Source organism: Bos taurus, chromosome 29 (genome assembly GCF_002263795.3).
Source record: "Bos taurus isolate L1 Dominette 01449 registration number 42190680 breed Hereford chromosome 29, ARS-UCD2.0, whole genome shotgun sequence".
NCBI lineage: Eukaryota > Metazoa > Chordata > Mammalia > Artiodactyla > Bovidae > Bos > Bos taurus.
In genome coordinates, this window is record NC_037356.1 from 38,473,813 (window position 1) to 38,487,067 (window position 13,255).

The 13,255-nt window shown below is 44.2% G+C and overlaps 1 protein-coding gene across 1 annotated transcript; it reads right to left on the reverse strand.

The window, feature by feature from the left end:
* Positions 1-738: 738 nt before the first annotated feature.
* Positions 739-9,818, reverse strand: PAG21 (pregnancy-associated glycoprotein 21). Its single transcript, NM_176630.2, is given in 9 exon segments — positions 739-1,045; positions 2,729-2,827; positions 2,915-3,056; positions 4,756-4,872; positions 5,806-5,999; positions 7,196-7,314; positions 7,414-7,531; positions 8,507-8,657; positions 9,756-9,818. Coding segments are annotated over 9 exon segments (1,143 nt in total). The 5' UTR covers positions 9,809-9,818; the 3' UTR covers positions 739-895.
* Between the last annotated feature and the right edge of the window lie 3,437 nt (positions 9,819-13,255).

Sequence of the window (13,255 nt, forward strand, 5' to 3'; positions counted from 1 at the left end):
AAGAGGGAATCTGCTCTGCATGAAGTACCTCACCCACAGTCCCCTGGAGGAGAAGCCCAGTGATAAGATCATCTGAGATGGGACAAAGAGAGACTATTTCATTACCCCTATAATTCCTCTGAATGAGGAGGGGGTGGAGTTGGTGGGTCATCACAAACTCTTCGAGGGCCTAGACCATCTGCCAGTCGCTATCCTTGGGGGTGCCCCTCCCCAGCTTCAGTTATGTAGTTCTGGAGGAAATTGACAATCATGTGTGCTGCCTGGTCAGGGCCTAAGACCATGTAAAGCCAGTGATAAGACCCCATCTTCCTGCCAGGGTGGCTGATCTAGGGCTGTACATGTGATCTGAGGTGGGTCATTCAGAGAACACCCTTGAACTATGTCTGCAATCTTCTTTTCTTACTAGGTGATGCCTTCAGGATTTAACACCCTAGGCCAGGTAGCTTGGACTCCCTCACTAGGTGTAGAAGCCTTAAGGAAGAAAGTTGCCAGGCTAAGACCACCAAAGAAGTGCGAAGGGAAAGAGCAAGAGTGAGAGAGAATTGATGACTTCTAATTTATTGGGTCCAGTCACTGAGATCTTTGTATTTGCTCTGATTCTTGTGTCCTGGATTCCCAGAATCATTTCAATGAGTCTTCCTTTTCCTTGAAGCCAGTTGGAGTAGGGCTTCTCTCAATTTTGATTCAGACTTGGTTCTAGATCTTTCACTCTCAGACACAAACAGGGGCAAACATTTGTTTCAGCACCATTAAGAGTGAAACCGTTTATTCTTCACTGAGAATAGGGTGTACAGACCACCAAATACAGTTCACCACCATCCTGGGCAGGAGTGCCCTAGTGTGAGTGAGTGTGTGTTAGAAGCGGCCTTACTGATTCTTGAACCACTCCAAGCATTTACACTGCCTGTGCCAGGCCAATCCTGCCATTTCCTCGATCAAAGACCGAGAAATACACCCTCAGGAAGGCGTCACCCAGGAGCCAGGTCTCTGTAGATGAACTGAATCGTTGCTTTTTAAAGGCGGTATAGCAGCGGCCTCTAGAATCCTGGGGGAGTCAGAGACACACACCAGTCAGCATGAGCCCTTACCGGTGACTCCCCCCAGTATCCAGACCCAGCACAATTCTTTGTTTTATTTCCCTCTTTTAGTAAGTATCAAGGGGTTTTCTCAGCAGCAGAGGATATGAGAGTTCATCCAAAACCAAAGAGGTCCAAGACATGACGTTGTCATGAAGAAGGATGTGGTGAGTGGAGGACTAGGAGTTGCGGAAACAGAGGAATGAAAAACAACAAAGTCCTACTGTAGAGCATAAGGAACTATATTCAATATTCAGTGATAAACCACATGAAAAACATATATATATATATTTACATGTATAACTGAGTCACTTTGTTGTGCAGCAGAACTTAAGACAACACTGAAGATTAGGCACACTTCAATATAATTTTTTAGAAAAGAACAGACGTGTCCCTAGTTCCCCTTTCTCCCTGTTTCTTTCCTTCCGACTCCTGCTCCTTGTTTTCTCTGCAGAGAATGCTGGTTCTCCTCCTGCATCCCCACAATCTGTACTTTATTTAAAAACTTTATTTTGTATTGGAGTATAGCTGATTAACAATATTATGAGTTTCAGGTGGACAGTAAAGGGACTCAACTTTATGTATCCGAGTATCTTGGTCCCAAAGACACCCCTCCCATCCAGGCTGTCATAAAACTGAGCAGAGTTCCCTGTGCTACAAAGTAACTTGTTGCTGGTTATCCATCTTAAATAGAGCAGTGCCCACAACACATTCTTGAAGACTTAACTCAGGAACACTGAGCAGCCTCCTTTGGCCCACACTCACCCTCTTTGGCCACTTCAGGCCTGGTTGGGTAATATACTCTTGTTTCCCATCCCCACTGGTCAGTCTGTAGCCCTCATCACCCCTAGTAAGTCCCCAGTGCCCCAGTGCAGACCACCTCGAGATGCCATTTGCATGGAATCCAGTGCAGTTCTGCCTAGAACCAAGCAACCCTCCATATGGCTCAATGAGTTTGTGGTTTTAGAATTCCTGAAATTCCCTCTCTTCCTCAAAGCCTTCTTTGAGCCCATCAGCCTGCTCTGAACTCTCACAGGGAGCTGACATGAAGCCTCCACCCTGTGCTGAGGCTGAGCAGTCACTGTGAACCCTTTATTCTCCTTAGGATCCAACCTCCCCACAGAGGGGTCAGGTACCCCAACTCACAAAGGAGGCACCTGGCCAGAGCAAGGGGAAGATGAAGCCAAGAACTAGGCTGAGCATGTAATTTATCTACAAACCAAGAAAACTTCGAGAAAGGAACAGAGACTGTTAACTTATGCTAGGACAGCACACTGGGACTGTCCCCAGCCATTCTACTTGTAACATGGCCTATTTCAGGGACTGCTAGAGCTGAATTTCATGTTCATGCACCTACATGTTCAGAACTGAAGCTCTTTGAGGACTGAGGACCTTAGTATTCCCCTCTCCTTGTGACTCCCACCATGCCATATGGTGTGGCATCTCCACATTTATTTCAGGAAAATCGGTGTCCCACACAGCCCTTTACTCTCAAGTGACTGGATTTGTCCGAGGCACTGGCCCAGCCACAGGGCTCAGCAGCATCTGCAATGGTGTGACATGGCCTCCAGAGGGCGCCCTCCTCCCAGCAGCAGCCCAAGGGTTCCTGCAAGCTCCAGTTTGAGAACCAACCCTCAGAATTGTCCCCTCACCTTGAGAATGTAGGCTCGAGCTGGCACTGGGTAGTTGATGCCATTGATGGTGAAGATAATAGAGGGCAGAGCATTGACCGCAGAACAATAAACGTAGTGCTGTTAGAGACAGAGGGTGAGAGGTTGGCCCGGGAGATCCGTGTTGTGTATGGAGACTGGGAGTGACCCTGGGGCATGACCCTTCACCTTGGAACCCCGTGGCGTGGCACCAATGAGCTTCTGTATTTTATTGACCAGTTTTCTTGGGCCTTTTATCAGTGATGTCCCAGTGTCAACAACAGCCTCGCAGCCGTCAGAACAAGCAACTACCTTTGTTTTCATGGAGATGCTGAGAGACAATGGAAGAAAGCAGACATCAAGGTCACTCTGAGTCTCCCCGGAGTTGTCCCCTTCCCGACTGTCTAGTAAACAGCTTCGTTTCTGGTCCTCTTTTCCTTTCCTCTCAACACAGCACCTTTCTTGACATCCTCGAATGCACTACTTGAATACACCAGGATATTTTTTACCTTTACACAAGTTGGTCTTCCTTCCTAGAAGATTCCACTCCCCTTTGACGAGCAAATTACTTCTCATCTTCCAGAGTCCAGTTTAATTGTATTGTTTTCGGGAAGTCTTTCCCCCGGTGTTTATCAGTCTCCTGTCTTGGTCAATCTCTGTAGATCCTTTCTCATGTCTGCTGCTGCTGCTGCTAACTCACTTCAGTCGTGTCCAATTCTGTGAGACCTCAGAGAGGGTAGCCCACCAGGCTCTGCTGTCCCTGGGATTTCCCAGGCAAAGTACTGGAGTGGGTTGCCATTGCCTTCTCCTCCTCATGTCTAGCATGTACCAAAGTCACAATTCACTATGTGGGCAGGTCACATCATGTATATCTGCCTTCTTAGATGTGAGGGTGAGTTTTATTCTCCTTGCCTCCCTAAAGTGTCTGACACACAGTGGATGCCCAATGCTTGTGTGTTCAATGAGTGAATGAAGACTGAGAAAACAATAAGAAACATCCAGAGAGCTGTATCTGGTGGGGAACAAATAATGGGTCAACTACAGTGTGAAGATGGAGATTTGCAGGGGCAGCAGATTCTCAGAGTAGGGGGAGAGAGGAGCTCCTCTGGGAGAGGGTGTCTCCCAGCACTGCTCCTACAACCAGCTCAGACCCTGAGACCCTTGTCAGGAAATGCATGACTAGCCCACAGAAACACCAAAGGATAGATCAGCTTTTGTCTGAGGGTGTCACACAGAATCCTATCAATTATGTCTCTTGTCCTCAGGGCACTCCTGGATCCCACCTTCCAGATTCTCTGTTATAGACCCTGTCCCACTGTGTGCCCAAGAACGTGGGTTGTCTTTTTTATTAGTTGCTTTCACATCTTAAGACTGCAGCCAAGCTCTCTTTACTGCTGGGTAGCTGCTCCCTAAGAAGACCAGTTTTCCCCATTTTCTCAGGAATATCCTTGTTTTTAAAATGACATTTATCTGTACTGGGAATTTCCTACATCCTAGGTAGCCCTGGACAGTCGGTCATCTTATCATAGCTTTGTTCAGGCTGGTGAAATTCTCCCTGATCCTCTGTTCACCACACTGTAGAATCCTCTAACCATGCTCCCCACCTCAAAGGCACTGGGTGCAGCCCTCTCCCAGCTGCACAGACCTCTCTGGACCCTTTTAGGATGTTTGTCAGAGCCCTGGTCAGAAAGCCTGGATATTATTAACCCATGGGTTGTTTGTGTATTTATGGGCTTTTTTGTTTGTTTGTATGTGTGTTTGTTTGTGTCTATGTGTGTGCTTATGTGTCTCTGACTAGCTATGCATGTTTTTATGTGTCTCTGTGTAGGTTTATATGTGTCAGCTTGTTTGTTTCCATGTGTCTGTGTGTCTTTCTGTGTCGTTGTGGGTGGTCTGTATGTCTGTGTGACTGTGTGTCTGATAAAGCATTTGTGTGTGTCTGCCTGTGTCCATGTACAGTAGTGGGAGCATCACTTGGGCTGACCCTCAGAGGGAGGGTCATGTGTACACTCTGGTACACATGTGCTTACCCGTCCATGCGTACACTCCAGTCACCCTCTTCGATCAATGGTACCCAGTTGAGCTCTCCCTTGTAGTAGCGGTGGTCCACCCCACCAAACATCACCACACTGCCCTCCCGCTTTTTTCTGTAGAGAGAAGTGAGGAGGTGATCCTTGGAGGACAGTAACAACAGCACTGTCTGAGAGCTGTGCTTGTCCACCCATCAAGGCCCTAATAATGTCCCCATGTACAGATGCAGATATAGCTTCTAGGAAACATTGAGATCCAGACTGAGGTCTGTTACTGACTAATGAATGGCACAGAGGAGATTAGAAGCTGAATCACTTGACTGGGCTCCACCCACTGTGTTTTCTGAAGATGCCCTGGACCTCCAGCGACCTGAATGCTCAGACACCCTTAGAGGACAGGGGCTGAAGTGTTTTGGCTTTCTCCTTGACCAGCTTGTCATTTTTCAGGAAAATCAAAGAATGGCAATTCTAAGGGTATGGGCTCAGGTCACCTAGAATTGGCTCCACTGACCTGTGACCTCCACTGTCCAAAGGGCCCACACTCAGAAGGGACCCCACCTCTGCTCTCCCTGTCTTGAAATGCCTAATATTTCTTGAACAAGGGGTCCCATATTTTTGTGCCCCACACATTCATTTCTCAATGGCTCCATAAGTTGGGTATCTGGTCCTGGGCTCCCAGTGAAATGCTAATGAAGAAGGAAAGATATCCACCATTTTCCATATCCACCTTTTCCTTCCTTCCTTATCAATTTCATAAGCAAATCCTAATGCCTTTCCTTCATCTTGTTTCCTGTTGCCTTCCATCAGCCTTCCTCCTCACTCACCCCCCTAGACCAAGTTACTGGTCTTGAGCCCACAAGTAGGGTTGTGTTCCAATAAAATTTTATTTATAAAAGCCAGGGGTGAAGCCAGGTAGGGCCCTGGGGCCATAGTTATCCTGGTTTAGATCATCTCTCAGGATACTTCTTTATCAAGTGTTCTATTATTTTCATGCACCTGAAAGCATCTTACAGCTAATTTGGATAAAGTAATTGTCCATCTCAGACTTACTTGCTCAAGTAGAAGGCAAAAATAGGCTCAGAAATGGCACCTTCATTCTTTAGCTTGTCAAAGATGGGGATGGCTTCAGAGAAGGATTCGTCGGGGTAGTTCAAGCCCAGGATGCCATCATAAGCTCTGTCCTTAAACCCGTATTCTGACACGCTTAGACCGAACGGCTGGTCAGTACTTACAAGGTCCCCAATCTGTGGGAGAGAAGAGTGTTCCCACTTACAGATACATGAAGTGGGGCTAGGATTGGGCTGGGGTGCCTTGCCATTAAATCCTCAGAGAAGAATTGAGGCTGCGCTCTGTCTTCAGTGGCCCATAGATGGTTAGACCAAATTGGGAGGAAAATTTGGGTTCCTTTTGAGAGAGGCTGTGAATTTTAAAAATCTGCCCCTCTGAAAAACACCACCTGAGTGAGTCAAATTGGCCTCCTGGCTTTGTACAGGTGGGACAACCAAGAGTCAGGTCAGGTCCCATTGGTGCCACCTTATGGACAAAACAATCAAGAGCAAGATAGCTTTCTCTTTGGCATCACTGTGACCTAATGACAGGAATGGACTGCATTCTCTGTAATGTACTGTGGAGTATGCATCTGTCAAGGAAGACAGAAGCTGAAAACACAATCTTGCTTGCAGGGTTCTATGCAATTACTGCCTGGGGAATTCACTTTTGGGGATATGTGTATATTTCTGTAAGTGTGTATGAGAGAGAAACAGAGAGAGGGGAAGTACTCAAGTATTTTGGGGGAGGCAGGCCATAGGTTTATTAGAATCTCAAGGGTCCTCTAGATTGAGAACTCATTTATCAGGCCCCTTGACTTCTCAGGCCTCCAGTTTCCCACTCTGGATACCAGAAGCCCTTGACTGCCCCCAGGGTCCCCAGATCAGTTTTATCCTGTCCCCAAACATCCACAGCATCTTCAGTCCTGAAAAGCCAGCCTAACTCCAGCTTTTACCACATGTGTGCCCTCAGCAAGGCCCTTGCTGTCTGCACCTCAGTTTCCTCATATGTCTCATGAGCTAATCAGAGTAACTGCTGTGTGGGGTTGTTGCAGGATTAAACCAGTTATCACCTGAAAGTGGCTGGAACAGTCTGTGAATATAAAAGTGGGTGCTTTTATCATTTCTTCTTGCTCTCAGAAAAATGAACCTTGAAGTGCTCATGGGCAGAGGAGCCGCAAGTCCACACCACAAGCCACTCTCTGGGTTAGCTGATTTGCTATGTCCTGTGTCACCATGGGTACTACCTCCCCAGAGACATGATCCTGTGGGTAAGATTGCCAATATCTATGGGAGTTAGGCTAGGAAGGATCCTGCAAGATGGTCCTGCATCTGTTTTACAAGCAGTGGTCACTCCATAGCCAGTCCTGACTCAGCATTTGTTACATTGTTACCCGAACTGTGTCATGAACAACAACTCCTCTCATTCTCCCAGATCCATAGGTGATGCTGAAGGTCTTATTGGTAGGCCGGAAGGTGGAAGACTGATGTTGTCTGAATCTAACGTGTGTAACTGTAGACACAAGAGATGAGTGTCATCAGGTGCCAAGGGTGGAAAACAGGGAGGCAGGGCAAGTGAAGGATGGTTTGGGTACAGGGTATCTGTACTCACTACAGTCTGGACTAGTGCAAAAGTCGGAGGGCACCCAAAAGTCAGATGAGCCTGTATCAAAGACAACCTGGAATTCCTGTGGGGGTGTTCCAATGGTGATGTTACCCACGTACATCAACTACAGGGAGAAGGAGGGAGTGGGTTAGTGCAGAACTGTCTACCCTCTGTTCCCACACTGATGCCTCCCATTGGGTGTCACATACCTCTTAAGATCACTTTCTAACCACCTTGCATCTCACGGACTTTGGTCACAGAGGTGCTTGCATTTGATATATTTTTCCTGTGCTACATTGTATGCAGGATATTTACTCTATGACTAGGCTTTGAAGTGGTACCTCTTGCATGGGAAGCCCAGAGGCATAACAACTGGGCCTCCATGACCACTGGACACCCAGGGAATCCTGGTGCCTTCATTTGAGAAGCTCTGTCATCTCTTCAAACCCAGCCTTATCACCCCCTTCTCCAGGAGGTCCTTCTTGATCAACCCCAGCCACTCCCTCTAAACTCAGACCACATCCAATCAACACCACACAGGTGACCCTTTCATTTGACATGTATTTACTTTTTGACAATCTCTCAGGATGGCATGGGCATTCCTTAAGACAAAATAAGCCCTTTTCTAATCTACAAACAGTAAGAACTGTGTTAGATTCTTATGGCCTTACATGGAATACAAGTTCAGTGAATTTTTACTATTGTTTTTCTTGCATCTGTGGAAACTGAATTCCTCTACCTAGGGATTCACAGTTGCTTTGCAATTGGTTCTACCATTTGATCAGTGATGGTTCACACTTCATCTGTAACTGAGTGGCTCACTTACTTCAGAAGGAACAATCACCCTCAAACTAATGACACATATTTGACAAAGAAATGGATATTTACCTGCCACCTGTTAATTGCCAAACCCAGTCACAAAGACCAACAGTTGAGGATGAAAGTGCCTTCTCCTCTGGTTAGGGCCCCTGTTTTCCAGTGTCTCTGCCTCCTTCAGGAACCCCAACCCCAACATCCCACCTGGCACCTCCAGATGAGCCCCATGCTAGGCTAGAGCACCAGGAGGCTCTATGGAGCACAGTCCTCCCAAAATACTCACATCCTCGATGTTTCTCAGCGGGAGAGTAGTTAGATTTGAGCCACGAAAAGAAATCTTGGACAATCTGTTACCATGCTCCTTCAAGAAATTGTTCAGCATGTTTTTACCACTGAGGGTTTTTCTCATGGTCTTCACTCGCCTTAGAGGTATTCTTTTACCAAGCATTTGATGAAGAAAACAAAGAAGATGCTAGAATTAGCTGTTAGTGTTAAGGTATAACTGTCATTGTAATGGCCCTGTGTATTTTCTAATCATTTTTATCAGGTGCATTATTATCAGAATTTTATGCCTATAACCATGGCAAAGACATAGATTTGAATACAGGTTCTTTTCTGCAGTCTTTGGTAAGCCATATGACCATGTGGTGTCTCAGTCTCCCCTTTGGCAAAATTGTGGAATGTAACAAAAAAAAAAAAAAAAAAAAAAACCCTCCAAATAGAATATCTTGGGGATAAGTGAAGTGATGTATATAAGGTACCTGATTAATAGGAAGTCTCAACAATGACAGCCATTAGCATTGCTGTTGCCATCCCACACATCCCTTCTCATAGAACCTCAAGGAAGGAGGTAGAAGGGGGACTCTTATCCTCTTTTACAAGGGAGAAATTTGAAATGCAAGAGGTTTCTGAGTTTGGTCTGGTCACACTGCTTGTCAGATATAAAACAGTGTATATAAAACAGTGTATCTTTCTCCAAGTTGAAAGAGAAGAGAGATTTGAAAGAAGAATCCAAGATATAGAGAACAAGGAAGGGAAATTCAGAGGCTTGAGAAGGAAGTAAGAGTCAAATGAAAAATTAAAAGAAAACTACACAAAGAGAAATACACTCCCAGTGACTTCCAAAGAGATGGAGAGATAAATGACAGTGATACAGAGATGCAGACATAGGCATATACACACTGAAGTAGACAGGGAAAAAAAGAGGACATGTTGAATAAAATGGAGAAAAGTGCTATTCCACATGACCACATCGACATCTGCATAAACTGTGCACTGAACAGTTGCAAGGAGTTGTATTTTCAGCAAGTCATGACATGACTGAACCCCAAGATTTGTGCAACCCAAATCTACACCAAGACCTTGGGATCCACAGTTCCTATAGCAAGTTACTTATCATAAGTAAGAGTTGAACTTTAAGACTCTTAGGGAAATATTCCATTCTCTTCTCAACCTGATGGGTGGAAAAATAATCAGATAAAAAGAAAAATCTGAGAAAGGAATATGATGTGACATACTGTCACTGTACTTACTTGACTATGCACTCTGAGAAGGCCACCAGCCCAAGGAGCACAACCCACTTCATGCTTCTTTCCTGGCTCCAAGTACTCAGGAAAGTTTAGGTTCTTAGCATGTAGTCTGACTGGGAGCCCCTAATTATATATGCTCTGACCTACACTAGTTTTCCCCTTTAGGCCACTAAAAGATCTGAAAAAAAAAAAAAAAACACACACACACAAAGCTCTTGATAAAATCTTTACCTTCATCAGTGTCCTTGGCAAGTGGACTTTGAAGCTTTTTAGAATACATAGAATTGACTGTAATCTCTTCCTTGAATCTTGGCTGGAAGATCAAACTGATCTGCATAGACATCTAAGAAGACGGAGAACCTTGCCTACTTGGAAAAAAAAAAAAAAAAAAACTGCTAAATGCATCATGAAAATGGATACTAGGGGCCATGCTTGACACTCGTGGTTTCATGTCATCTTCCTAGCCATTTCATGAGATATACATTGCTGTCTTCATTGAAGAAGAGATTGCTAGGAGGATAAGTTGAAAAATGGCAAAGTGAAGACTTCAGGGACAGCCCAGGGACATACAACTGGCTTTAGGTAGTGGGTCTAATGGCAGACATCAGGGTCACCTATGATGCCAGTCTGTATCATAGATTTAGGGCAGAGCAGTACTTCAATTGCATGCTTTCAGTATTGTAAGAAATGTCATATGCATCCACAAGATATTTTATATCATCCAACAAATGTACAAGGAAGAACTGTGTGCTAGGTTCTAGGTTAAAGGCTTCAAAGTCAAAGTTGATCAACACAAAAGTAGTCTTTATCTTAAGAGAGTTAGAAGTCTCATTCTTAAAAACTCATGGCCCCAAGAGGCAGGAGATATGATACTAGGACTAGGTGACCATGTTGAAATCTGGGCAGCACAGGCCTTACCACTGGGAGCAGACTTTCCTCCACTTCACCCATGCTGGAAAGCAGGCCAGTTGGCCATGTTTTCAAGAGAATCAGAAGTTTGTATATTTATGTACAATCTACTGATTTTAATGTTAGCAATTATTTTTTTTTCCCAAAAAATAAGTGGGAACAAAATCTCCACAGCGATGTGCTGGAATCAGCCTTCAGTCTTTGCAGTTTTTTGTTTCTGGCCTAGAGTTGGGAGTGCAGTGGTAACAGAGAGGAATTGAATTCATGTTGGTTAATTTAAAAAGAGACTGAATGCATACTAAACATGCTGACTCATTGGAAAAGACCCTGATATTAGGAAAGATTGAAGAAAAGAGGAGAAGCGACAGACAGAGGATAAGATGGTTGGATAGCATCACCAAGTCGATGGAGATGAGCTTGAGTAAGCTCCAGGAGTTGGTGATGGATAAGGAAGCCTGGCATGCTGCAGTCTATGGTGCTGCAAAGAGACAGACACAACTGAAGGACTGAACTTAACTGAACAAATTGAGAACAAAGACTAATAAATCTAATTGCATCAAGTTGTTGACTAGCTACCTATAACAACACATTACGTAAGTGGCTTTAAAATTCAGTCTTATGACTCTACATTCAGAATGGAATATCTTCTAAGGAAAAACAAAAATCATGCCCATCAAAAACAAAACCAAAGAAAACGAAAAGAAAAAGAAGAAAGAAATCTGACACTATGTTCAACAACTTCAGTTCAGTTCAGTTGCTCAGTTGTGTTCAACTTTTTGTGAGCCCATGAATGGCAGCATGAAAGGCCTCCTTGTCCATCACCAACTCCTGGAGTCCACACATAATCATGTCCATTGAGTTGGTGATGCCATCCAACCATCTCATCCTCTGTCATCCCCTTCTCCTCCTGCCCTCAATCTTTCCCAACATCAGGATCTTTTCAAATGAGTCAGCTCTTTGCATCAGGTGGCCAAAGTATTGGAGTTTCAGCTTCAGCATCGGTCCTTCCAGTGAGCATTCAGGACTGATTTCCTTTAGGATGGACTGGTTGGATCTCCTTGCAGTCCAAGGGAAACTCAAGAGTCTTCTCCAACACCAAATATCAAAAGCATCAATTCTTCGGGACTCAGCTTTCTTTATAGTCCAACTCTCACATCCACACATGATCACTGGAAAAACCATAGCCTTGACTACACGGACATTTGTTGACATAGTAATGTCTCTGCTTTCCAATATGCTGTCTAGGTTAGTCTTAACTTTCCTTCCAATGTTTAAGTGTCTTTTAATTTCAGGACTGCAATCACCATCTGCTGTGATTTTGGAGCCCAGAAAAATGAAGTCAACCACTGTCTCCACTGTTTCACCATCTATTGGACATGATGTGATGGGACAGGATACGATTGTCTTAGTTTTCTAAATGTTGAGCTTTAAGCCATCTTTTTCACTCTCCTCTTTCAGCTTCATCAAGAGGTTCTTTATTCTTCTTCACTTTCTGCAATAGGATGGTGTTATCTGCATATCTGAGGCTATTGATATTTCTCCCAGCAATGTTGATGCCAGCCTGTGCTTCTTCCAGCCCAGAGTTTTCATGATATACTCTGCATATAAGTTAAATAAGCAGGGTGACAATATGTAGCCCTAACATACTCCTTTCCTATTTGGAACCAGTCTGTTGCTCCATGTCCAGTTCTAACTGTTGCTGCATACAGGTTTTTCAAGAGGCAGGTCAGGTGGTCTGGTATTCCCATCTCTTTAAGAATTTTCCACGTTTTATTGTGATCCACACAGTCAAAGGCTTGGCGTAGTCAGTAAAGCAGAAGTAGGTGTTTTTCTGGAATTTATTGCTGTTTTGATAATCTATCAGATGTGGGCAATATGATCTGTGGTTCCTCTGCCTTTTCTAAAACCAGCTTGATCATCTGGAAGTTCATGGTTCACATATTGCTGAAGCCTGGCTTGGAGAGTTTTAAGGATTACTTTACTAGCGTGTGAGATGAGTGCAATTGTGCTGTAGTTTGAACATTATTTGGCACTGACTTTCTTTGGGATTGGAATGAAAACTGACCTTTTCCAGTCCTGTGGCCATTGTTGTGTTTTCCAAATTTTCTGGTGTATTGAGTACAGCACTTTCATAGCATCATCTTTCAATATTTGAAATAGTTCAAATGGAATTCCATCACTTGCACTAGCTCTGTTCGCAGTTATGCTTCCTAAGGCCCATTTGACTTCACATTCCAGGATGTCTGGCTCTAGGTGAGTGATCACACCATCCTGATTATCTGGTCGTGAAGATATTTTTTACACAGTTCTTATGTGTATTCTTGCCACATCTTCTTAATATCTTTTGCTTCTGATAGGTCCATACTATTTCTATCCTTTATTGAGCTCATCTTTGCATGAAATATTACCTTGGTATCTCTAATTTTCTTGAAGAGATCTCTAGTCTTTCCCATTCTATTGTTTTCCTTTATTTCTTTGCATTTATCACTGAGGAAGGCTTTCTTATCTCTCCTTGCTATTATTTGAAACTCTGTATTCAAATGGGTATATCTTTTCTTTTCTCCTTTGCTTTTTGCTTCCCTTTTTTTCATAGC